The 26,366-nt window shown below is 42.0% G+C and overlaps 1 protein-coding gene across 2 annotated transcripts in view; it reads right to left on the reverse strand.

Annotated features, from left to right (window-relative positions):
- Nucleotides 1-26,366, reverse strand: part of DUSP16 (dual specificity phosphatase 16) — a 96,419-nt gene that overhangs the window by 42,516 nt on the left and 27,537 nt on the right. For both annotated transcript variants that reach the window (XM_024202872.3, XM_024202880.3), the window contains one exon: nt 310-903. In XM_024202872.3, coding sequence (XP_024058640.1) covers nt 310-540 — 231 coding nt within the window. In that variant the 5' untranslated portion in view covers nt 541-903. The remainder of the gene's footprint in view (nt 1-309; nt 904-26,366) is intronic.

The raw sequence follows: 26,366 nt of genomic DNA on the forward strand, positions 1-26,366 counted from the left end.
GAATTAACTACATATAAGGACCATACTACATGAAAAACCCTTAAGAGGGTTATAGAAAAGTAAGCTGATGGGGAGTTTTATTTGAGTAATCTTAAATTCTTAAACATTACTGTATCGCCTATAGCATAATTTCACCAATAGTTTATTTACTGTAGCTCCTGGGAAGTAGATAATAAAGTTGTGGAAGACTGCAGTTCATCATTACTCATTTCACTACAATGTAAATTAATTTTATTTTAAAGTTTTACTTCCACACTGCCTTAAAATAAAAAAAAAAAAAATAATAAAAAAGGCAAAAACCATCCTTACCTTGTGTTTTGCTGAATGCTGAATGAGTTCTGTAATCAACACTTTGTCCTGCTGCAGCCTCCGCTTCATAAGCTTGGAGCAGTTGATATTGATAGCATCCAAGATGTGGGATGTATTGTATTCCACAAAGGGACGGCTATCAATCAGTAGCAATTTTTCTGTGCCACTTTCCAGTAAAGCCACCAACCTCTCAGCAACCATGAGTTGAGTCCTGATCATCTCATCAGCCATGACAACAATAAGGCCTCTTTTACCACCTCCCTCTCTAATTTGCAGAGATGATGTAATGGCTATGTACTCAAAGGCTTAGCCACTCCATTGTACTGAAAGTGTATGAGGTCATGCTGGTAGTGACTGGCAAAAGAAAAGTTAAACCCATTTTCAGAAAGAGCCCTCCAAGTGAATGTCTCCTTCTGCTTCCAGTTGATGCGCTGTTACAAAGGACTCATTCCACAAAGCAGCCCCTCACATCTGATTCATCAGGAGACGACTATGGAGTAGCCATTTCACAATTCAAACAAAAGATGCTTTTGGGCTGCCACTGCATTACATCATTCTTTACCTATGCTCCCAGCTTTGCACCGGACTGAGGGCCTAGAAGACAAAGAAAGAAAGAAAAAAGAAAAAAAAGCAGACTTGCAGTATACAGTATTTGAATTATCACAATCTAGCCCATGCTCTGTGGACATTACATTTTTAATATACACTTGAAACTTCACATTTTCTTTGCTGTACATTCCAAAGAGCTAGGGGTAATATCTGGAAGTGTGGGCTCTGACTCTTTTCTGACTCTACTCCAACTATCCCGGCTGTACAATTACCCTGTTGGGGCAAATACAATCAGTCAGTCTTAACTGAAGAATTTTGTTGCCACTGGAACAATCTCTTTGTAAGACTGTGCATTAGAATAGAATTATGCGACACTGCTCTAAGCAGTGGTGTTCCTGTTCAAAGAAACTTCTTCTAGGTGTGTTGCAGCAGATTTAGTGAGAAGATCTACAATTTATTAGGGAAATGTAAGAGCTTGATGCTTTGAAAAGGATTTTTTGTGTGAGCGTGTGCACTGTCTTTCTTGAAAATTTCACCTTAAGGTGAGGGCAAAAATTTGAGTGGAAATTGTCAGGAGGTAAAATGGAATATCATCTCCCCTGGTTGGAGAAGGTGGGTGAAGAGAACACACGAGCAACATGCTGCCCTCAGGACCCAAACTTTTTGGTTTATCATTCAACATACAGTACCAATGACATAAGTCTTGTCTACGCTAGAGAAATTCACCATGCTAAGCCCTGTTTGTTCAGTCTAATTGGAGCACTTGTGAGAGGTGTGTTACAAACAGTTTACATGCATGCTAAATACCATTTGGAGGGGACTTCAGCAGAGCTAAATACTGACTTAACCTGAACCAATCCAGCTTAAACAGTTTTAGTGCCAGAGTGGTGGACAAACTAGATGAAATGGTTCAACTTGTCCTCCCAATACAGTCAATCAGTTGCTTTTTGAAGTCTCCCAGAGGACACTGCTTCTGGAACCTGTGGGATATGTACTCAGAGGGCAGAGCAACCGACAGAGTTTAGGGTTAACAAACAAGGGCAAACCTGCCAGAAATTCAGCATGGCTAGCAGGACCACAAAGGGCATGTCTATACTGAAATTAAAAACCCACAGCTGGTCCATGCTTGCAAGGCTTGAACTAAGGGGCTGTTTAATTGCAGTGTAGATGTTCAAGTGCCAGAGCTCAGGCTGCAGCCTGAGCTTGAATGTCTACACTGCAATTAAACAGCCCCTTAGCCCGAGCCAACTGGCATGGGCCCTCCACAGGTGTCTAATTGCAGTGTAGACATACCCAAAATGAACCATTTGTTTTTAAATCTGTGCAATATATCCTTCTCAGATACAAGTGGTTGCATTCTCTAGTTTATATGTGGTTCTGCAGTGTAGTGCTCCTGTTTTCTGTTGTTTAGGGAAATGTCTTGTATGTAAAAACTGAAGTACTTCTTTGACACAAAGCAAAGTACAAATCCAGCAGCTCTGTCATGTCAACTAGCTATAGCCTAGGCTTGTAGCATCTGACCTGCAAACCAGGCAATCTTAATTTGCTAGTGGTTGTACCAGACTGATGATACATGAGCAGGATAATCCAACCAGCAGGATTGTTAGAGAAAAGGAGCAGAGGGAAGAGGTCTTAAAAAAAAAAAAAAAATTGAAATCCCCATAACGATCAGACTCTTAGGGCAGAGGTGGGCAAACTACGGCCCACATCTGGCCCACGGGGCCATCCTGCCCGGCCTCTGAGCTCCCAGCCGGGGAGGCTACTCCTCAGCCCCTCCCCTGCTGTCCCCCCCGCAGCCTCAGCGCCGCCAGCACTCTGGCCCGCCGCTCCTGCCGGGTAGTGAGGCGGTGTGGCTGGCTCTGGCATGGTAAGGGGGCGGGGGATTCCAGGAGGCAGTCAGGGGATGGTTGGATGGGGTGGAAGTTCTGAGGGGGGGGCGGTCAGGGGACAGGGAACGGGGGTTGGATAGGTGTGGAATCCCAGGGGGCCTGTCAGGAGGTGGGGGTGTGGATGGGGTGGGGGAGGTGAGGGGACAAGAAGTGGGGGGGAGGTTGGATGGGTCAGAGGTTCTGAGGGGGGGCAATCAGGAGGCGGGACGTGGGAGGGGGCAGATAGGGGGCGGGGGCCAGGCTGTTTGGGGAGGCACAGACTTCCCTACCCGGCCCTCCATATACAGTTTTGCAACCCCAATGTGGCCCTCGGGCCGTTTGTCCATCCCTGTCTTAGAAGGATACAAATTAAGCATTGAAACATTTCTATAAACTTCAAAGCACTAATTGGGGGGGGTGGGAGGGAGGAGGAGAATTGAAATTTAATACACAATGCACATGCAAAGATAAGAGGCTTTGAACACAACCCCATCTGCAATACTAAATTGTTGGATTTTTTTTAAAGAAAAATCTTACCTCAAATTTCTTTTAGTGTTCATCTAAATCTATCCATAATACATCCAGGGTAGAACACATCTTACAGCCCTAATCCTGAACTACGAACAGTGCTGAGATAGGGATGGGCCTGCAGACTTCCCAGGGCAGAATCGGGGTCTAAAGTAGCACATGCACCTTGGTCTGCAAGCATAACGAACACAACACGGGTTCCAATTGTGTACGGTGGTGAGTGCTTTTAAATCCCACTGATTACAAGTGGAATTAAAGGAGCTCAGCACCCTGCAGGAGGCATTTAACACCTTGCGGAGACAAGTCTGAAGAAAACAACAGCTTTATTGTGATAAGCTCATGAATTCAAATTAATTCAGAAATGGTTGTATACATGGCTTCTGTTATAGTAACAGGTCATTTGTGTTTAGCAGTGGGAAATCACACAGCAGTAGGAGTTCTATTAATTAGATAATTATTCTTCAAACACATCCACCCCCGTCCCATATATCTAAGCTCAATTCAGAAAAGTGAACAAGGTTCATTCTGACAGAAAGAGTTAGTCTTAAAACACACACACACACACACACCCCAACCAGCCCTAGGATAAATAACTTGTTTCATGTTTTAAAGAGAACAGCGTTGCATTTACCAGCACAAGAAAAATGCCAGACTTTTACATAAGCAGTCACTGGGTTGATAAAATGTTGTTTATCTATTTGCCAAGACCCCACTGCTTAATGGCAAGTTGCCACCATTTCTATTCAGACCTAGTGAAATACATATTTCTCCAGAGGCCAAAATAAGTAGCGGGGAAAATTACAACAGCAGACCTTTAGGAACTAGTGAAATCCTATCTATGCAATCTGACTGGCAGATGCTTTTCCTAAATAGAATATTCACTATTAAGTACACGCTTATTTTAAAAGTAGGCTGAAGGGAATAAAAAAAGCTAAACTAGTTAACAGGCTTTAAACTATCTAGTTATAAAAGAACAAAGAATGGCTGGAACTTGTTAGCCTAGTGAGTTATGCCTAATTTCTAAAACCAGCAAGAAAAAAATATTTTTAGATTTTTATTAATATATTGTACCCTGAATTTTGGATTCACCTCTCTGTACCCAGACATACTAGAGCCTGATCCAAAGCTTGATTAAGTCAATGGGTGCCTTTCCACTAGCTACAATGGGATTTGGATCATGCCCTTACTGAGATAGATGATCTGCTTAGATAAGTAAAGGGCTGAGTTTAAGTCTGAATAACAAGAAGAAATACAGTAGGTAAGAAGTTTCATGAACTTTCAACATTCTTAATTTTACTGATTTACAATTGTTTAAAAACATTCCTTCAGAAAAGGATTATTAATTAAATTAGGAGGCTATGAAAAAGAGAAATATTCCCAGGCAATTTATTCCATTTTGCTGACTCAGTCAGCCCCTTCTCTCACAGTGTGAGTTTTTCTAAAGCCACAAATTCTTCTTAAAGACCCAAAAAATCTGATAGTAGGGACTCCCCTCCACCCCCCCCTTGTTCTTTTTTTTTAAATAAAGAGGCATGTCTCTCCGAGTCCTTTTAGTACATTTTCTAATACAGTTTTGTAATCTGCAAACTTCTGGCTGTGTTTACATAGTAGTAATTTGAATGTTACAAGCACTTTGACTTTAGTTTTGTCTCATTTGTACGGCTGCCAGTTTCACATACTAAATTGCATCATGGAGTGACTCACTGTCAATTTGTTGTGCTCCACTGCAACATAAGTGACAACGTCATGAGGCTGCACTTAATTGCAGTGTCATAAGCAGGCCATTATATTGCTGATCTTTGGACCAGGAAACATCTTAGAAAATCCAAGTTACAGGATGATCACAGGTATTGAAGTTAGCTGGAACTACAAAACATCAGCCAGTTATGAGGATGTTGCATTAAGTTGTCAACATGGAAGGTCACCATACTATGACAGATTTCAGAGTAGCAGCCGTGTTAGTCTGTATTCGCAAAAAGAACAGGAGTACTTGTGGCACCTTCGAGACTTAACAAATTTATTTGAGCATAAGCTTTCGTGGGCTACAGCCTGCTTCTTCGGATGCATAGACTGGAACATATAGTAAGGAGTTATATATACACACATACAGAACATGAAAAGGTGGAAGTAGCCATATCAACTCTAAGAGGCTAATTAATTAAGATGAGCTATAATTAGCAGGAGAAAAAAAATCTATTGAATCTGTTTCCCCCCATGTTAAGTATTCTCACACCCCTTGTCGACTGTCTGCAATGGCCCATCTTGATTATCACTACAAAAGGTTTTCTTTTTCTCCTGCTGATTATAGCTCATCTTAATTAATTACCTCTTAGAGTTGATATGGCTACTTCCACCTTTTCATGTTCTGTATGTGTACATATATCTCCTTACTATATGTTCCAGGCTATGCATCTGAAGAAGCAGGCTGTAACCCACGAAAGCTTATGCTCAAATAAATTTGTTAGTCTCGAAGGTGCCACAAGTACTCCTGGACTTTTTACCATACTGTGAGAATAAATAATAATAATTAATAATAATAAAAAAAAAGGACAGTCAATTTGAAATTTAGTCAATTAAAAAAAAAAAAAAAAAAAAAGTCAAAAGTGAGTGTTTTCTACACCTGCCCCGGAGTTCTTCTGGCAATCTTTATGGGTTTTACAGGGTTTTTTGTTTGTTTTTAGTGCCTGCCCATGTAACCTAAATTTGCAGCTCTTGAGCACATGTACGACTCAGGTTTTTAATTCCACGATCACATATCATTCACCCCTCCCTATAGAACCCTTCCCTCATTCCGTGAGCAGGTTGAATGCACAAGGAGGCAGAATTAAGGTTGCACAGACAATTGTAAATCTGACATCTAACTTTCTAGTGCTTGTCATTGCAACCAAAGTACTCCACAGTTTTTAATACTGCATTTTAAAACACTTCAGATTAACTTCTACCACTTTCTAGGAGAATTCTTTGAGTCAGAGTTGTGAAGTTTCTTTCCTCCCCTAAAACGTATACCCAGTCACAAAATATCTCAGCCTCTCTCAAAGGCCCCAAATTATAACAACTATTCTGGCCAAAGCGGATTCCTTTTAAAAAAGTGCTCCTTCTGATTTCAGCTGATTCTTTAAGTGGGGAGAAGCGAGTACTGTAAGGACTGATCTTGTGATCTCCACAGCATTTCCAGCATAGGTAGTAAAGTACGTAAATTGAACCTGGGTCTGTTGCATAGCAATGGCACTACCTGAACACTACTCATGGTAGTAATAATTAGTTTACTACTTCAGCAAAAAGAACTAGGAAGTATTTTCCACTGCATGCAGCCGATGAAGTGGGTTTTAGCCCACGAAAGCTTATGCTTAAATAAATTTGTTAGTCTCTAAGGTGCCACAAGTACTCCTTGTTCTTTTTGCTGATACACACTAACACAGCTACCACTCTGAAACCTTTACTACTTCATGATGCCTGCTATACCAGGTACTGCCGTGCTGCCGGCTCTAAACGATACCTCTTTACTGAAGTGACACGGTTCCACTGAAATGTTGGTACTAAAGCTTCTGTATTACTCTGAGGAGATCTGAAAATGTAGGCACCCCACGTGAGAGAGACTCATCTTTCAGAATGCTGGTACTCATTTCCAGAAAAAAACCCAAACCCACACACAAAGCGAAGCTGCTTAAAGTACATCACATCGGATACCCAAACCCCACCCCCAAAATTGCTCATGTGGTAGAACTGTGTAAGGAAGGCATTTCAAAATGATGGTTTTAAAAAAGGAGTGGATTTTCTCCTGTTGCTGTTTGCAAAAAGATTAAAAAAAAAAAAAAAAAAAAAAATCTGAGGTTTAGTCTTGGTCATGGATCCAAACAAAATAATATATGGGCAGAGGTCAAGCATCTATAGGTCATAGGATAAATTCTACTTTCTGCAACCTGTTTTACAAGTTCTCCTACCGACATGATCAATAGCATTCTAAAAAGATTATCTGGGGACTGAACAAGACATTCTCAAGGCAAAAACCTTTGCTGTTTAAGCAAAACTGCATCAGAATCAAGTTTCAAATTATGGGCCATTTACCAACTAGAGGTCTCCCCACACTGACCGCAGAAAAAAGGAAACAAAATTGTTCTGGAAAGGAGTCTATTACCCATACAGTTGGAGGTATATTGCAATTCAAGACCAACAGTAAACGGCTAGATCTAATTGTTACCTACCAGTAGTGAGAAGCTGTATGTATGTGGGGGAGGGACGGATAATTTACAGTGAGAAGTGGGGCATAAGGGATCCTGCTCAAAGTGAAGTCCTGTGGGGACACCCCCATCAACTTCAATCAATGATGCAAGACCAAACCTATTAACTCTATAGACCAGCTGCGTAAAATAACAAAGTCTGTATGTCACGTACGTAACTCATGCTAACAAGTGATGGTTCTCCATTTCCTCCCTAGTACCTAGACCAAAGGTGGGCAAACTACGGCTTGCAGGCCACATCCAGCCCGGGGGACCGTCCTGCCCGGCCCTTGAGCTCCCGGCCGTGGAGGCTGTCCCCAGCCCCTCCCCCGCAGCCTCAGCTCGCCGCGCCGTCAGTGCTCTGGGCTGCGAATTCCTGCCGGGAAGCACGGCTGCGAGAGCTGCCGGGGTTAGTGTATTAAATTGCTCCCCGTAGGAATGTGCTACTTACGGAGGACCAGGACTGGCAGCTGTAAATAGTACACCGTAAGTAGCACATTCCTACGGGGAGCAATTTAGTACACTACACGTGGGGAGGGAAGGATGTGCCTGCCCAAACAGCCTGGCCCCCGCCCCCTATCCACCTCCTCCCACTTCCCCCCCCCTGACTGCCCCCCCCAGAACCCCCCACCCCCCCCCCCCCCCCCCCCCCCCGCTCCTTGTTCCCTGACCGCGACCCCCCCGGTTCCCCCCAGGATCCCACCCCCTATCCAATACCCCCTGCTCCCTGACCCCTATCCACACCCCTGTCCCCTGACAGGCTTCCCGGGACTCCCACGCAGCCTGGGCATTGTGGCTCAGGAGAAAGGTTGGGGTCTCAAGCCCATCCAACTCCCCAGTCTGAATTTGTGTGGGCAAGCCCAAGTCTCTGCTGGAGCCACAACGTCCATACTGCAGTGTAGATGAACCCATAGACTCATGCTCATGTTTTTACACCTACAGACCCTGGGTTCAATAACTGCAGATGACCCAAGCAGCACCATTGTTACTCAGACTCACCTCTTAAGAACATAAAAACGGCCATACTGGGACAGACTAATGGTCCATCTAAGTATCCTGTCTCTGACAGTGGCCAGTGCCAGATGCTTCAGAGAGACTGAATACAACAGGACAACTTAAGATGTAAGATCAACACAGAGAATGGAAAAAAGTAGGTTTTGCACTACCCCACTAGGGCATTCTAAATTGGTCTAATGGTAAAGAGCAGTGAGGAAGACAACGAGATAGAGAGGACCTCAAGTAAAAATTTTCAAAAGCATCTCAGGCCCACAGAACCAAAGTACTATTTTCAAGAGTGACTTAGGCACTTGTGAAAGTTTTCTCTCTGTGCTCAACCACATGCTCCTGCCTGCCCTTCCTCCAGTCTATCTGCAATTCACGTCTGTAACCACCTAGAGCCAGAATGCAAGTGCATTATTGTCTCTGTCTTAGTAAAGTGGTATGGTTTGTATGAACAGAGGGTGCCTATAAGTGAAAATCTGACCCTGTGCATTTTATTTAGTTTTTTTTAAATTAATACTTCCCCCCCCTTTATCTGATTTTGCAGTGAAACCCAGGATGTTTGCCCAACTCTGATGCAGGTAGCATGCACTTTTGATTACCTGATAAACAGAATGCTTGTTTATGACAAAGGGAAGTGCAATTCATTGCAAACATGCATTAGAGACAGTTTTCCGTCAATGCATCATTGCTCAGCAAATTGTTCTTCATGCTATTTGATCAGTAATTGCTAGTAGTTGTGATTAGTAGTTTTAAATGAGTTTTGGATAAATTTTGTTCTGCCCAGCTCAGACCGGGATGGAGGAAAAGCACCTCCTTTGCACAAATAACCTGTAGAACGTATCTGAAATTTATATTTTAAAATTATAGTTTGTATTCCTGACTCTACTGCCAATAAATGACCATATTCTAGAGTATCACATCAGCGATTAATAAAGTTCTTGTCCAAATTTTTGAATCGATATAGAAAGCAGAATAGAAACATTTAAAAAGACCTCTTACAATCTATTTTTTATTTTGGGTATTTATTGGAAATGTAGTTAGTCTCATACGCTGCTGTCTGAAGCCCCAAACAATATCATTTTTCAGAAAGCATGCCTTATCAGCACTAACTGGAAAGTTGTAGTTACAAACCTTAGACCTGGCGCTAGATTTTTAAAAATTATTTAGGCCCTAACAATGCAAAGTGCCTTTTCCTGTGTAGAGCTGATTTTTTGGGTTCGCTGGCAACTTCAGAAATTGGAACACAATTTGGTGTGGATCAAACTGAAGCTTTTTGGAATTCTCATTTATTCTGGAGTGGGGCTTGCGCCCTCTCTCCTGTTGAAGCTGTTCCGCTTTGTATAGAATACATGGAGTACTGGACACCCAGGTTCCAGTCTCTGCTCCAATTAATATTTACGTATTTTTTTAAAGAGTAGAACAGCTTCAGCGGGAGAGACTAAGAGGGACTCACCTCAGAATAGCTGGAGCAGGGACTTGAGCCCAGTTCTCCCCCATCCAGGTGAATGCCATAACCACAGGGCTGTTTGGTAAAAGGGGGTACCTCACCTCCACCACTACCATCTCCTACATTTTGTAAATGGTGCATAAATCCCCTAGCCTGAAAAACACACAACAACAAAGCTTTGATAGTGGTTCGTTTTGACACTGACAGTTCTGAATGTTTTCTTTTTTCGTTTTGACCAAACCAATTGCCACAAGTGACACGAATTTGTGAACTGTTTCATTTGACCTGGATCAGCTGAAAAGTTTCACTCAGATTCACACTCCGGTCACCTTGCGGTCTATAGTCTGCAAAGTCTTGCCCTTTATTTTCAAAATACATGTCTCATTTGATTTCTGCATTGAAGTGCTTTTCACGACCAGCAGATTCAGACAGCTGAGCTAAGCAAGATGGGCGGGGTTTACTTTTAAGCAACGGTGGGATATTGCGCACTATACAAGTGTCGTTTAAAACAATGTTCACAAGTGACGAAGTGTGCTTCTCAACAACTGGTTGTTACTGTCCTATTTATCTCTCAATCCACGTGTAATGTTATTGAGAGGCCTCCTGATGCACTAATACCAACTCAGAGTGGCCTTAATTGATGATCATCACTTGCTCTTATTGAGAAGTCAAGCTGTTTATTTCATTCCAAAGATCAATTAGGCTTATTTACAATGTTTATTATAGCAGAGAAACCTGATTGCTAGAATATGAAGTCATGGGAAACGCTGAAGAATGTTGCTGATATAGTGCTTCGCTCAATAATCCACAGCTCGCACACCCAGTTTATTTCTTGGCCTCCCTCCCCACATCCACCCAAGCAATAAGTTGTTTCCAGATGGAAACATTTCTCATTGTTGGGTGAGAGCATGTGTCATTTGCACTGGCAGCTTATCTAATCTGCTTCAACGCCAAATGTCAGAGTACAAATTTTTAAGCTTCCCATCTTCAGGGAACTGCAGACAACCAGCAAAGACTAGAACTGATTTTAGAAGTTCACTAGCCCAACATGATCTTTAACATAAGAACATTCAAAATTCACCTCATTCTAGATACCAAAAGGTACCTGGGAGCTAGTTCACTTTCACCTGGCAATGTAATTTATGAAAAGGTGTAAAGGAATGTAAGAAGTCAAGAGGTGGTATGAACATTATCAATTCACAGTTGCAATTGCCAACGATTACCCAAATCTAAGCCAATTTCTACATTGGCCAGGTGGGATACTCCCTCACCCTACACATCATTGAGAAGAAAGTACCTAAAACATAAAACAAAGTAAAGCCTTAAAAAAAAAAATATGTCAAAAGCAAACACATTAATTTGCAGTACTCCCTCCCCACAACTTGCTGTAGATCTAGAAGTTTTCCCATTAAAATGGAAGAGATTGTGGGGGGATTCAACTGCTATTCTCTAGAGACAAACGTCTTAGCCTTTGACTACAATGAAAAGCTGGACATTAAAGCAGATGTAATGCTTTATGAACACTGGGCTGACCCACCTTCCTGCTGGGTTCTTAAATTCAGACCTGTACAACTGCATCCCATATAAACATTTACAAGGGTCCTCAGAGGTGCATGTTTAGTGTCTATTAATAAAGTTAGCTGACAGTCTTTTGGCTACACATGAATATGAAATGGTAACTAACTGCTCCCAATTCCATCACGTTGCAACTTAGTCCAATAGCGGAAACTGCCTAGAACCAATATTTAACTTATTCAGAGTTTAAAGCATATGTACTAATTTCTGTATAAACTCTACAAGTACCTGTGGTTATTGCAAGATAATTAAGTGGAAGTAAGGATCATAATGAAGTAAAAATAAAGACACTAATGCTCATTCCACACTCAATAGATCCTGGGAAGCTAAACAAAACAAAAATCATTATCTACAGTTGGCAACTCTACTTAATTGTCATAACAAACCATTGCCAAGTATTGCCTTATTATGAAATCCAGAAGGGGTTCTCAACAATGTAGCATATACAATCTAACAAACCCATAAGGAGTCATCACAAAAGAGGGCAGAGCTCATTCTGAAAGATGCTATAGATTCTCTCAAATTAATGCCATCTTGCATTGGAAGGACCTGCAGGAATGGCCTCTCCACTTTGTGTTAACAGGCATTAAAATCTTTGCAAAATATGGCATGTTTGCACATGATACAGTAAAACAATACCCACAACCTCTAACTTGTTTTGTTAGCAGGTAGTTTGTCCCCAGGAGCCCTGGGTAGGTAAGTTTTATAAAAGTATGTTAGCCACCAACAGTTAAGTTTATGCCAGCAGAGGTTCCCCGGTGGCAGAAACTCCTCCAGAGTTCCTGGCTAAGGATGCAACACTTGCATGCACATTCATGTGTGTAATAGAGAAAGGGGATTTGGGGGGGGGGGGGGGGAGAAAGAGGAAGGACAGCACACACCAAGAACAACAGCACAAGATAATCTATTCAGTGTTGTGCCAATTCAACATGTCCTCACACCTGCTCTCTCCAGCAGAGCTCCTTTGAAGCCCACACAGGAATTAAACCTGCAAATCTCTTCCCTTTGCTCCCCCCTCTTCCCCACCACGTGGGATCCCAATAGAAGGCAGCGGGGTAGGGACAGAGGCAAGAGAAGTGAAAGCTCTTTGTGCAGTCTTTGTTCAGCATTTGGCTGGTAACAGCCTATTAACAATTGTTCCTAGTGCTTAACACACCTTTGGTTTTGCTTAGAGAAAACTTCTTAGAGTCAGTATTGGAATAGTCCCCAGGACACCTTTTGCCATGGTGTGTGGTTGCCAAAGTCTTGACTTAGTCCCTCTTGTGCAAATTCCCCCACAATGCCTCAGATAACCATCATAATAGTGTAGTAACACTCGGCACATACACAGCGTCTTTCATCCATGGGCCTCAAAGTCCCCACAAACAATTATTAAACCTAACCAGCGCCATGTGGAGCTAGATTAGCATTCTCCCCATTTTACACATGGGGCAATGAGGCTAGGGTGACCAGCTAGCAAGTGTGAAAAATCGGGACCGGGGGGGGGGGGGGTTAAATAGGAGCCTATATAAGAAAAAGCCCAAATATCGGAACTGTCCCTATAAAAATTGGGACATCTGGTCACCCTAAATGAGGCACAGAGAAACGAAGTATCCTAGCCAGGCATATACAATGGAACACAGAACTCTTGAATTCCAGCATATCACTCTACAACTAGACAACATTCACTCTGCTGAAGACCAGATAAAACAACCAAACAGACACACTTAGCAATTTCAAAGCACTTTACCGCCTTCCAGTAAAACATGTTTAGAATAGGAATTCCTCTTGACTCGAGACTGCTTGGGCCCCGGCAATGTTCATAACCACACTTAAGTACGCTTGGAAATTCCCTGGCAGCGTTATTGCAGGAACAGACATTTCCTGTAATTTTCGGAAGCATTTTATTCTCCTCTTTAGCCTGTTGTGAGGGGGAGGGAGAGGAGGATGCTATATTATAACTAAGCAAAATGTGAGAGAGATCCCCGAATATAAAATGCAAACTTCAGCTATTCACACTTAAACAATAGTTTTTGTTCATTGGAACAAAGAGGGATTTTTCTGCTGACCCTAGAAAAGTTAATACACAGTAAATAAAGGTGACTATAAAAAAAACAACTTACTATTTTGCTTATTTATGGCATATAAGAAAAGCCGTCAAGCCTTTTAAAATTATTATTAATACAGTAGAACCTCAGAGTTATGAACAACACTAGATTTACAAACTGACCAGTCAACCACACATCACATTTGGAACCGGAAATACACAATCAGGCAGCAACAGAGACAAAAAAGGCAACATTTTTCTTCTGCAGAGTAAAGTTTCAAAGGCTGTATTAAGTCAATGTTCAGTTGTAAACTTTTGAAAGAACAACCAGAACATTTTGTTGAGTTATGAACATTTCAGAGTTACGAACAACCTCCATTCCCGAGGTGTTCATAACTCGGAGGTTCTACTGTACTACATTCTGCTTGTATCTTGCATCAAAAATGTGGGTATTTTCTACCCTGCTGCTACTCAGAGCTTTCCCAAACTGCTCAGTTTTTACTATGCTGCAATCTTGTAACAAAAAGAGAGACAGAATGCGCCTCTCCCTCTTAGCAGCCACTAGGGTTGAATGGTGCGGCTTCAAATGTGTCACTCACTAACTAAAAGCTGATGTGAGACACCAAGCCTTCTAGCATGGTTCTGGGACAGCATGCTTGTAGGAATACCAGCACACTTTCCTCCCCTTGCAGCTAGAGGGGCACTGCCTCTTGCCAATGAGCTCTGTCATCTTTTGTCTTCGTCCACGTAGGTTTATCCTCTGCCTAGTAAGGGTCTGATATAAAGTTGGTCAGTCTGTTAAGGCTGGGTCATTCTGCTCCAGCTAAAGACTCATCTGTCTGATTCCACACAATCCTCCTCTCAAGACAATGCTTTCAAGACCTAAGTTAGAGGATGTAGGGAGGATTTAAGGATTTACAGTTACCCTCAAATATCCAAATTGGGAGGTCAATGGTAGTTGCCTCTTTCCCGTTATAAACCCTACATAGAATACGTAAGAGTCTTATTTATGGGATCCCACAGGATGTGGAGACTGGCCACATACATTCCAAAAATGTGACACTGTGGTTTATGATTCAAAAACCTAAAATGCACGAATAAAGACTAGAGTTACCAACTACTCTGTAGCGCTAGCAATGGCTCTGAGCTCTTTACATTTCAGTAACCCCTATGTGTCTAAGCAGCATAGGCCACACACTCATTTACAGTGTGGGGGCAATTCCAATTCATTCAAGGTTTTAATACAGAAGCAATACAATCAAATTGCATACAATTGCTCCACAAGAACCACCCTAATTGGGTAGGCCAATGTAAATAGTGGTTTTATGTAACATCTTTACGAGGGAACAAGTTAAAAACAAAAGCCAATGGACTGAGGAGGAATGCTAGAGTAAAAACTTAAGTACAGTATTTCCAGTACAACACCTCTTTCACAAGTCTGTCTTATCCAGCATGACCCCTGAGGATTTAGATAATGTCTCCCTCCCTTTAAGATTAGGATCGCAGGTATAGTAAAAGGGTGTTGTGATTAGCTTTCTTTAAAAAAAAGAACCTTGTCGGCAAGTGTAATGATGGAGGTTTTGGGAGAGAGCGGATCAGCGGCAAGCCCCAGTAATGATCCAGCAAAAGTAAGTATCCTTTTCTGTGGCCACTTCAGGGAGCAAGTGGAAGGATAGTGCTGAACTCTTCACCAAGGAGCCTAGAACGCATAATGGTGGTTTTATTGTGGGAGAGAAACAGAATAACTCTTTTGGGGGGGAGCGAGGGGTGACTTTTCAGGAATTAAATATAGTTCTAAACAAAATATCACCTTCACAAGAGGCGCGGGCCTCATTTAAAAACTGAAAAATGCATTAAACGCTGTCACTGTGGTAAATGGTGGGTTAATTTCTATGAGCTTTCACCCATTTGAGGAAGTGACACTAGTTCTCAGAGGGCAACAAACGTTCAACTCATTCACACCAGGGCATGAGAAAAAGCTACAGGGATTTTTTTTAAGTGTTAGGTCAGCTTTAATAGATTGCTTCTTCCTGCTTTGTTTGGAAACACAGTATTGCACGTGTCTAGAAAGAAACAAGAAAAAGAACCAAAAAAAAATAAAAAAAAAAAAAAAAAAGCAATCTTATTACCACAAGTAACATTTCAGATAGCTATTAAATGTAAGTTACATCTTATTGTCAAACAAGTTCAAGACACTGCACAAGTCTCCCCTCAAATGAAGACTTTTGTAATTTTTTTTTAAAATGAGGTGAAGGCTGTGTCCACGCTAGAGAGCTTACAGTGGCACAGCTGTACCACTGCAGCTGTGCTGTTATACCATCTCTCATGTACCTACTCTATGCCAACAGGAGAGAGTTCTCCCACAGCATAATTAAACCATCCCCAACGAGCGGCAGTAACTATGATGGCGGGAAAGTGTCTCCCACTGACAGAGCGCTGTGCTCACCAGCGCTTCTGTCAGTGTAACTTGTGTCAGTTGGGGTGTCCCTACCCCTGACCGACAAAAATTTTACCAACAAGAGTGCTAGTGTAGACAAAGCCTAAGTGTTAGGGAGAGCCCAGGGGAAGTCCTCTGTTAACAGAGCACCTAGAGCAATGCTGCTGCAAGATGTCTGTATCCAATATGCACCATTGTGATCTGAAGGGATATTTTTGGGTCCAGCAATTGCACTTAAGCATGTGCTTAAGCCCATCTCTATCAAGCAAAGAAATGAAGCTGCTTCTTATTGTCTCAATTCTATTATACAAAACCCCCAAGCAAAAGGTGTTTGGGGAGCACCAGCAGATGGAGAGTGTAAGAAGTCACTGAAGCATGATTCTCTTGGGAGCTAGGAGGCAATGCAGCAGGGGTGAAAGTAATGCGGTATGGGCTGGTACGGAGTACCAGTAAAAAGTGGCCGCCAGTACCGGCCCGTACAGCGGACTTTAAAGCACTGCTGCGGCAGCACTTTAATGTCACTGCCCCTTTTGTGCCCCCCGTCGGCGGCCCTGCTGGGTCCCTAGCAGCAGGGCCGCCGATTGAGGTGGGGGGCGCAAAAGGGGCAGCAATGTTAAAGCGCTGCCACGGCAAAGGCTTTAACGTTGTTGCCTCTTTTGCCCTCCCCACCCCCCCGCAGCCACCGACGGGAGCAGCTGTCCCGGGGCCGGTGATGTAAAAGGGCCCGGGGCTCCGGCCGCTGCTACTGCAGCAGCAGCTGGAGCCCTGGGCCCTTTAAATCACTGCTGGAGCCCCAGGCGGCGTGGGCCAGGCAGTGCGGATGGGCTGGCTGGGGGGACGCTGACCCCCAGTCCCGCCCCTTTTGCCCGAGTCACCAGCCCCTGTACCCGTAAGAGATCAATTTTACTTTCACCCCTGCAATGCAGAGAGAGAGAGAGTCTACATGAGGGTCTTCAGATCCAAGATTAGGGGCCAAACTCCTATCATTCCCCCTTCCACCAACACACACTTACTTCTGAGAGGATAATTCAGAACTGAAAACATTTTCCTGGCAAGTTTAGCCCCATGCACATCATTTGTAGGGATGCTTCTTGTTCCCATCAGCCATTTACTTCCAATTTGTCATTTGAATGACATTGTACTAACAGATTTTTCTATTATTGGACATACAGAGGGCTGTGACAGCACACAGCAGGTACTTATTGTAACGTGCGTGGAGATGCTTGTATGAAAGGTGCTAGGAGCCTATTTGGTATTGCATTTAGGGTTCAAGTTTAGCAGTAGTCTCAAAGCCACAACAGCATTTAACTTGCCGGAGCACATGGCACAACGGGCAGGTCAATCAGGTAGTCGGAATGCTAAAACACAGAATTTGTATTTAATTTTTAGGGGTTTACTGTTTCCAGCCATATGACTTCTGCTTTATGTGCCCCACCTGCACCTCTCTATGGCACCATATATATATATATATATAGAGAGAGAGAGAGAGAGAGAGAGAGAGAGAGAGAGAGAGAGAGACTGACTTGCAAGGATTACATTTTTTTAATCAATAAACGTCAGTAGATGTTTATTTCACTGGGCATACACAGACAAAATATTTCCATTGCCTATCTGTAAATTTCTGTTACCAAAGAAAGAAAAATGCTGCTTAAGAACTTAGAGTTTGCTTTAAAGGATATTCACTTTGTATATTGACATGTGACATTAACCATTAAAACAAATTGTCATAAAGCTTTAACTTTTTGAATCTTAACATCTACTGTCAGGAAACATTTGTCATACTTTTTTATTGTCTGACCCCTTCCCCTCCCCCAATACTTTCCCACAACCGGGAAAGTTTAAAAAAAAATTGATAACTTTAAAACAATGCTTTAAAACAAGCATTGCTATTATCCTTTAATTTATCAAAAAATACAAATTGAATATTTTATATATATATATATATCTCAGTGATTCTCAAACTTTTGTACTGGTGACACCTTTCATTTAGCAAGCCTCTGAGTGTGACCCCCCCCCATATAAATTAAAAACACTTTTTAATATATTTAACACCATTATAAATGCTGGAGGCAACGCAGGGTTTGGGATGGAGGCTGACAGCTCACGCCCCCCCCCCCACATAATAACTTCATGATCCCCTGAGGGGTCCCAACCCCCAGTTTGAGAACCTCTGATATATAGTAGCAGATACATACAGAAGAATGCCATAACCACACAATTTCCCCCTACAAAATATCTGCTGGGCTCCCTTACTACGCTTTCAGTTTGGAAGCATTTAATATTTTCAAATGTAGTGTTTTCTAGAGCATCTATTACCCACAGGGATTATATAATTTTGCAGCAGATAACACAAGAATGTTGCCACAGAGCTTTGAAGATGCAGGGAACAACGTGGGCTATTATTTACGTGACATACTTACTCATTGTCTGAAGTGCGCCTATAAATGTCTACACATTTATAAAATAGATATACACAAAAGAATTTAAAAACAAAAGCATTGGATTTAATTACATTTACTCAGAGATTCCTCCAGCTACACAATGAATGATTTTACAGATCCCTTTAAATAGCAACTGTAGGTCAGCAGCTGTTATTTTGTTGAGCATTTGTTCTCAATGACAAATGAAGAAGCACTGGACTTCATACTAGCCCTGATCCATTGATTCATGCTCCTCGGTGCAATGAGAATACAAAAAAATAATAGTTCTATGCTATAATTAGTAGTTCAAGGTCTTACTTCTACAAGAACAAATAAAATAGTGAAAGGAAAAAAAAAAGTTAATGTTAACTTCCATGGAAGCAGAGTAAGGCCAATGCAAAACACTTTTGAAAAGCTCACCCTAAATTACCAGGCCCAGCTACTTAGCAGGCAATTAGCAAATCGGGGAAGGATTGGTTGTTCACCACCAGTGGCAAGTTTTTCACTCTCTCTAAAGCTACCTCAAATATACCTTTGTGTTTTATTAACTTGATCATACATGACCTGAACATCCTGGGAAGAGTGTGCTTTTTAGAAGTTAAAAAACAAAAGCAAACAAAACCCCAAAGCAGTTTCATAAAGAAAGATCCCAGAATACCAGTGCCAAAATTTAAGTGTATTTATCAACATGTATATTTATGATGAAGGGAAACAAAATTTAGGACAGAAACATTTCAGAGTTGAGTTTCCAGAGGAGTTATTACAAACCGTAAGAAGATAAAGAGCTTCTTTGACAATGTGATTCAAGAAAAGTTTGACTGAAATATGTTTCACAAAAGGTGGGAGTATTTTACCCCCCCACCACCACCCTTTTTTTTAAATAAAGATTTCTAGTTACACTCTAAGAAGCTGATAGGCATGTATGAGCGGCATATGTCTTCTGTTATACCTCCAGTCTCTACTTCTTAGAGACTGATCCTGGAATATCAGGTATGCCACAAGTGGTCATTCTAATCATGTCTTCCATCTGGAGCATGAGGCCAAAATAGAAAGAGTCGAGGAGGGAAACCTATGAAAAAAGAAACTAGAAAGTTCTCTGAGAAATGGATGACTTGTTGCTTAATCAAGACGCTAAGATGGAAATAAGCAGCTTACAAAAGCTTCATGCTGTACTAATACGTTTTCAGAAGTGACTTAAAATTAGGTCAGTCCAATTTGTGGCTGATACTTTGTTCTTTGGTGACTATGAACTCATAATGATGTCAGTCTCGTGTTCAAACATGCCATATTTAGCAGCATATAGCTTTCCTGAGCGCCTCTTTCAGCCTTCACACTGCTGCCAGATTCTTAGCTCATACTAAGCTGACTCAGGCATGCCACCTCAGTTTCGAGGGAGTTACGTTGGCTTCCTGTCAAATATTGCGCAGAGGGGTTGGTGGAGGGGGTTTGGTAGTGCTTTATTGACTTAAAGCAAAACTGCTAGTCTAGAGCACCTAGGAAGCAGGTGCTTCCAGTTGTTTTTAACCTTTAGGTCCTGATCTAGTGAAGTCCTGAATGAGTTCTGAAGGCACACATCATCTCACAGGATTAGGCCCTTATTTTGGAGACACTTTGCATACAGGCCCCCCCAAAAAAGAAAAAGAGGCAAACTCAGTTGATTATATAATGTTTTTAAACCAAAAAAACAAATTTAGTTTTTCAATCTTTATTGTTTCGGACACAGGTCTTGCCCAGGTTCTTGTAAAGTACTTAGGGGATTCTGGCATAAGGGATGGTTTATGAGGCAAGTATATTGTGAAGTCTGGATTTAACAGTTAAGCTTTGGTCATTGGTGGCCTGATCTAAAGCCCAAAGTCAATGGAAAGACTGACAATGGCCTCAGTGGGCTTAGGATCAGGAGCAAAATACTGTGGGTATCTGGCCAGTTACAAGTAGAGAAGCAATTTTTTGGGAGAGGGACAGGGGGAAATTATCTATTGCTGTAGATTTATTTGCTTCTAATGACAAAAGCAGCAGAGACTCCCAACACTGAAACACACAAAGGGTGTAAAGGAAAGTGCAATAGAACAGTCCACTAAGGGGGAATGATAGTTCAGTGGTTTGAGCATTGGCCTGCTAAGCCCAGGGTTATAAATTCAATCCTTGACGGGGCCAATTAGGGTTCTGGGGCAAAATCAGTACTTGGTCCTGCAAGTGAAGGCAGGGGGCTGGACTCAATGATCTTTCGGGGTCCCTTCCAGCTCTATGAAAGATATATATATATATAAAAAAATAAAATCACTTTCTGACCAGTGGCGACATGGAATTTTTATTTTTCCTGACACTATGTCATAAATCCATACCATAGACTACTCTGTGGTATAATGCTATAGCATGGGTTCCTTAGCACGCAACTGGGGGGAAAAGATCCCTTCCCACTATATGCAGAAAAATCCAGGCTAGGTCAGGGCTGTTTACAGCACCAGTGTCAACTGCAGCATGGATAAGATTTAAGTTCTCACTTTCATTGGTAGAATGGTCAATGAAAACCTGTGGTCCTGCTAAACTACATTATAACCATCAGAGGGGTAGCCGTGTTTGTTGCTTTTTACAGCTCCAGTCAGACGCATTCACCCACAAAAGCTTATGCTCCAATACGTCTGTTAGTCTATAAGGTGCCACAGGACTCTTTGGTGCTTTTTACATTATAACTAGGACTGCTGGAAAAAAGAAAAATGGTATTTTCTCGGAAAAAAAAAAAACCCTCTCACACAAAAGAGAATTGAAAAATATTTGTTTCCTCTGAAAAAAAAAAAAAAAACTGACCAACTCCAACAATAGCAGAAAATACAGAAATGGAAACTAGCCGTAAAGAATAGAAGGAAACCAAGACCCAATAACCTGGCTCTTCCAAACTAATAACGTTTCATGTTTTTCCCCTATTTCAAGGCTTCATTATACAGTATCAACAAACCAAATGACAAGACAGATTTTCCAAGGGCAAGTACATGGGAGTAAAAAAAAAAAAAAGTGTGCCTTTTAAATTGTTACAGGAGCGAAGTACCCTGGAAGTACTTGGCCAAGATCCAGTGAATAAAATATCAGCTAGACAGCTCTCCATCTATTCAGATATCTTCCTGGGCTTCTCTGCTGGGGATTTTGTAGAGGATGGAAAGTCCAAAATTGCAGTCCCCAGCAGTGACTGTCAGCTGGTTGTAGGGAAAGAAAAATGGCGTTACACTGGGAGAACCAGTCTCTCCCTATAAATGCCAGATGCCTCTTGGATGGGAAAGTCTAGGTGAGAAGGTCCTCTTGGAAATGAGAGGTTGTCTCCTCAGCTCAGCTCTCCCCGGACTCAGAGGATGGAAGCCTGGGTGATGTATTTGTGGAATGGATCAAGACATGCAAGAGGGAAGTCATTTTCCCCTCAGCCACAATTCCAGCAAAGCTCACTGTCTGGTCTCCCTGGGAAGAGGTGCAAAAAGAGCAGGTTTTTCCCTTCAGGCTTCTTTTCTTGTTTGTCCACCATACTGGGACTGAGAAGCAACATGCCAGGGCACATGCTGGTGGAGGCCAAGAATTAAGTGACCCGAGCGCCACAAACTGAATGTCTGGCACAGATCCAGCCAAATTAAAGCCCAATTGCACCAGAAATGTAAGATTTTGGTTTGTTTTTAGTTCAGAGAAAAAACACTTTTCAAGCCAGAGGGAGGTCTAACTAACCTGCCTGCAGCTGTGGATGCAGAACAAAATCAGATGGTTCTTCAGCAAGATAAGTATATTCCTGAGCCAGCAACTGATAGGTCTGAGTCTGCCACACAGAGCTGCAAGCAGGTAGAAGACCCACTGCAGCTATACTACGCTGATTTTTTATTCAATCAGTAGTTATTTATTTGTACCGTCATCCATACTTTCCCCTGAGCTTGACTGCCCTGTTAAAAAGAAATCTTAATACCAAATTAGTTATTATAGGCGGAGTGGTATTGCTGCCTATTCTTAGGAGGTTGACTGAACTTCCTATAAAACCCTGGCTTTTAGTGGCTTGTAACTTTGCCAAATGTAAACCATTTGGGCTGAAATCTCCCATGCCAGGTGTCTGTCTCAGGCTGAGCTTTTTTGGAAAGTTTCAGCTAAAACGGTTCAGCTGTTTGCGAGAACAAGATTATGGAAAAATATGTTTTGCCCATGTTAAAAAAGTCTTTCAACCATTTTGCTGAGAAACCATAGAGCCTCTGTGCTTTGGAGCAGGGACTTGACATTTGGCAGGGAGGTCACACTGGTGTTGCGTGGTGGTGCCTTTTGCCATCCACATGAAAACTCAGCTAAGTTTCAAGTCCCCAAAAAATAAACTGCAGTTGGTAATGCTCCTTAGGGACTTAGAGTTTTGCAGCTAAATTCTCGTAAGATTCCATCCGGACAAAGCATGTACCAGCTCGAGAGCACGGACTTTCCCTGCAGTTGCTGCTCCTGGGAATTAATTTAAAAAAAAAAAAAAAAAAAAAAAAAAAAAAAAACCCCACACACCACAGTTGTAAAGTCAAGCATTCAGAAGTTAGGCCATGTCACAGTTTAAGGTTTTCCATAAAACCTTAATTCAGCCCCCCTGTGCATATGCATTATGATAGTTTAATTACATGATTACATACTACTTTTCTTAAGAACCCTGCCCAATTCAGTGAATGGGTAGTTATGTAACCAAGGACCCATCTGCTCTGCACTCGCATTAAAGATACCACGGTATCAACTGAGCCATACAAGATAAGAGATGCTAAAGTTCCAAAGCCCTAGTAATTTCCATGACATATGCATTATTTGGCAATCTGTTTTTAGTACCTGAGAAAGTGATCCGTTTTAGAGACTAGCACTTTTACCAGTTATAAATCTAAACAAACAGCCAAAGCATTTGCAATTGACGGGAATATAGAGCAAAACAAATGAGACCACAAAGTACCAAACAAAAAGCTTCATTAAGGTAATGTTGGATTGCAGGTGCATCTCTATGATTCTGATTGACTCTTTCAAAAACATAGTTAACAAAAAAACACACAAAACAAAACTAAAAGCAGTAGGAAAGGCAGGAAATTCGGAGCCAAGGTTCATTCAATTCACCAGAAACCAAGCCTCTGAAGGTCTGAAAAGTCAGTTTAACTATCACAATTCTGCCCCATAGAGATGCCATCTTATCAGTGTCTTACAAAACAAAAAACAACCCACTCCCCAAACAGAGTATATGCACCACAAAAATATATGATATTAACAGCAGCCCAAAAGAGATGAGGTCTTATGTAACAGAAGCAAGTTCTCACAAGCTTACTTTTTGGAGACTGGCAGTAAATTTGCCCCTTACCGGTTTGTTGCCCCATGTGACCCTGCTATCAGACTGTCTCAAAAGCTGGCTCTGTAACAACCACATATCACAAGACTGGATTTGGCTAAGGACACGTTCACTTCTTGCAATAACAAACAGACTGGAAGAAGGATTGATGGAAAGACAAGAATTAACCTCAGGAATTGTGGCTGAGGTTTTTTCTTTTTTTGTTTTTTTTAAAAAGATGTTGAACATAAATCTTTTAGAAGTTCATGCATGTAAATGGTTGGGAGTTTTCCCAACTTTAGCAAAAGTTTCCCTTTGTTAACTAATGGAGAGTGGTGAAAATAGTCACTGTACCATTGAAAAAAAACACACTTCTTTTGGATTTTTAGTCATCCCGTTGTTTTGCAATTAAATAAAGGCAGTGAGGGAAAAAACAAGATTGAGATCACTGGCCAATCTAAAAGAATTATTTCATTAGCTAATGACATCACCATTATCTCAAAGTTTTAGGTCACCGTTAGGTATAAAAGAGGTCATTAAATCTGCAGTCAGGCCTGTTTCTAATCTTTAGCATTCAGCACTCAGACTTAACACTCACTTTCCTCTGGCTCTTTCCCCTCACAGTAGCACAGAAACATACGGTCATCTCAAAATCAGATCTTCAAAAAATCTCACCTGCCTCTCCAGCTACTGCCCCATTTCCCTTACATTCTAAGCTCACTGAACATGATTCTCCAATCTCTAGTTCCAGCCAAGCCCCTCTCCAGCCTTGTTTTCACCCCTAGAAGTCCACTGAAATGTCTCTCAAAGTTTGGAGCTACCTCTTCCTAGCCAAAGATCTGAAGTAGTGCACCATCCTCTTTGACTTAAGTTGTCAGGCACCAATGACAGAGGACCATGCTCCTCCTCTTGAAATCTTGTCCTACTTTGACTTCTATGAGTAGGTCCACACTAACCCCCCACTTCGAACTAAGGTACGCAAATTCAGCTACGTTAATAACGTAGCTGAATTCAAAGTACCTTAGTTCAAACTTACCACGGGTCCAGACGCGGCAGGCAGGCTCCCCCGTCAATGCCGCGTACTCCTCTCGCCGAGCTGGAGTACCGGCGTCGACGGCGAGCACCTCTGGGATCGATTTATCGCGTCTAGACAAGACGCGATAAATCGATCCCAGAAGATCGATTGCTTACGGCCGGACCAGGAAGTAGAGTGTAGACCTGCCCTATGACTCTAGCCTCTCCTAGTTCTGCTCCTACCTCTCTAACTGCTCCTTCTGTGTGTCCTTTGGAGAATCCTTTTCAACCCCCTTCCAACTTTCAGGGGCACGAGGGGTTGGGGGAGGAGGGTTCCACAAGGCTTTGTCCCTTGATCCCTCTTTTCTCCCTGTACACCTTACCACCGGGTAATCTCATCTGCAAACACAAATTCAGCTACCAACTCTGTACAGAAGACCCACAGCTCTACACAGCCCTTCCCACCTGCTTTCTTGTAATTTGGACATCAGCTCAACTCAAAACTCCCTCTAGGTCTTCACAGCCAGGCTATGTAAGTCTTGCCAATTCTTTCTGCATCACATATCTACCATATGGCCTTTCCTATCCATCCACACAGCTAAAAACCTCTTTTCCAGGCTCTCATCATCTCACATCTTTAATTACTGCAACAATCTTTTCTCTGTCCTTGACAAATACAATCCATATCCATCAGAACGCAGCTGCAAAGATCATTTTCCTAGCTGTCACTTGGATCACATCACCCCTGACTTTGCATCCCTTTACTGGCATCCCCTTCTTTATCACATCAAAGGTAAGCAGATTGTCTTCACTTTCAAGGCTCTTCACGGCCTACTCCCACTCTACCCATCATCTTTCATTCACTATTAAGATATCAGCTCCTGCCTCCAAATCGGCCAATGACACCAGCCTTCATCATTCACTTGTTACATTTTCGAATGAGCGCCTTCGCGCTTTGTCTCATGCTGGAAGCACTCCTTGCAACCATCCACAGAGCTACCTCCTCCTCCAAAATCTCTACTTAAAACCCTTCTTTGCCATGAGGCCTACAAAAAAACAGACCATTGTTAGGCTCCTGGTATGCAAAGACCACTACTTATCATGCTGTCCAACGCGGTCTCGTTTCCTTGTACTCCCCTGTCGGTATCCTCCTGTTATCTCATACTTAAGACCATAAGCTCTTTGGAGCAAGAACCATCTTTGTTCTGTGTTTGTACAGCAATTAGCACAATGGGGGTCCTGTTCCAGGGCTAGGGCTCATAGGTGCTAAATTAATAGACATATAATACAGAAAAGGAACATATAGAAAATACACATTAATATTTGGTAGAACTCCAAAGTGTTAAATAACTGTTTGGATGATTGTGTTTGGGGGGGTATAGATATTACCTGTTTTGGCCTATAGAGCTAATGTCGCAAGTTGTTGGGTTTTTTTTGTTTTTTTTTGTTTTTTTTTCAAATTAGTGATTTATTTAGCTCAAGTCCATTCTGAAAGGATTGGTTTTATGGTACCAGGGGTTTTCATCATAGCCATTTATAGTATAGTAGTTCTAATAACCGCACTTCCAAAAAATTTCAAGCCCCACACATTTATTCAAACTGATTTTCAAAACACAGCAAATTTTAAAAGACAAATTTCAGTCCCACTGATTTTAGAAGTGACATGCAAAAAAAAAAAAAA

This window comes from Terrapene carolina, unplaced genomic scaffold (assembly GCF_002925995.2).
Source record: "Terrapene carolina triunguis isolate 2854851 unplaced genomic scaffold, T_m_triunguis-2.0 Scaffold112, whole genome shotgun sequence".
Lineage (NCBI taxonomy): Eukaryota > Metazoa > Chordata > Testudines > Emydidae > Terrapene > Terrapene triunguis.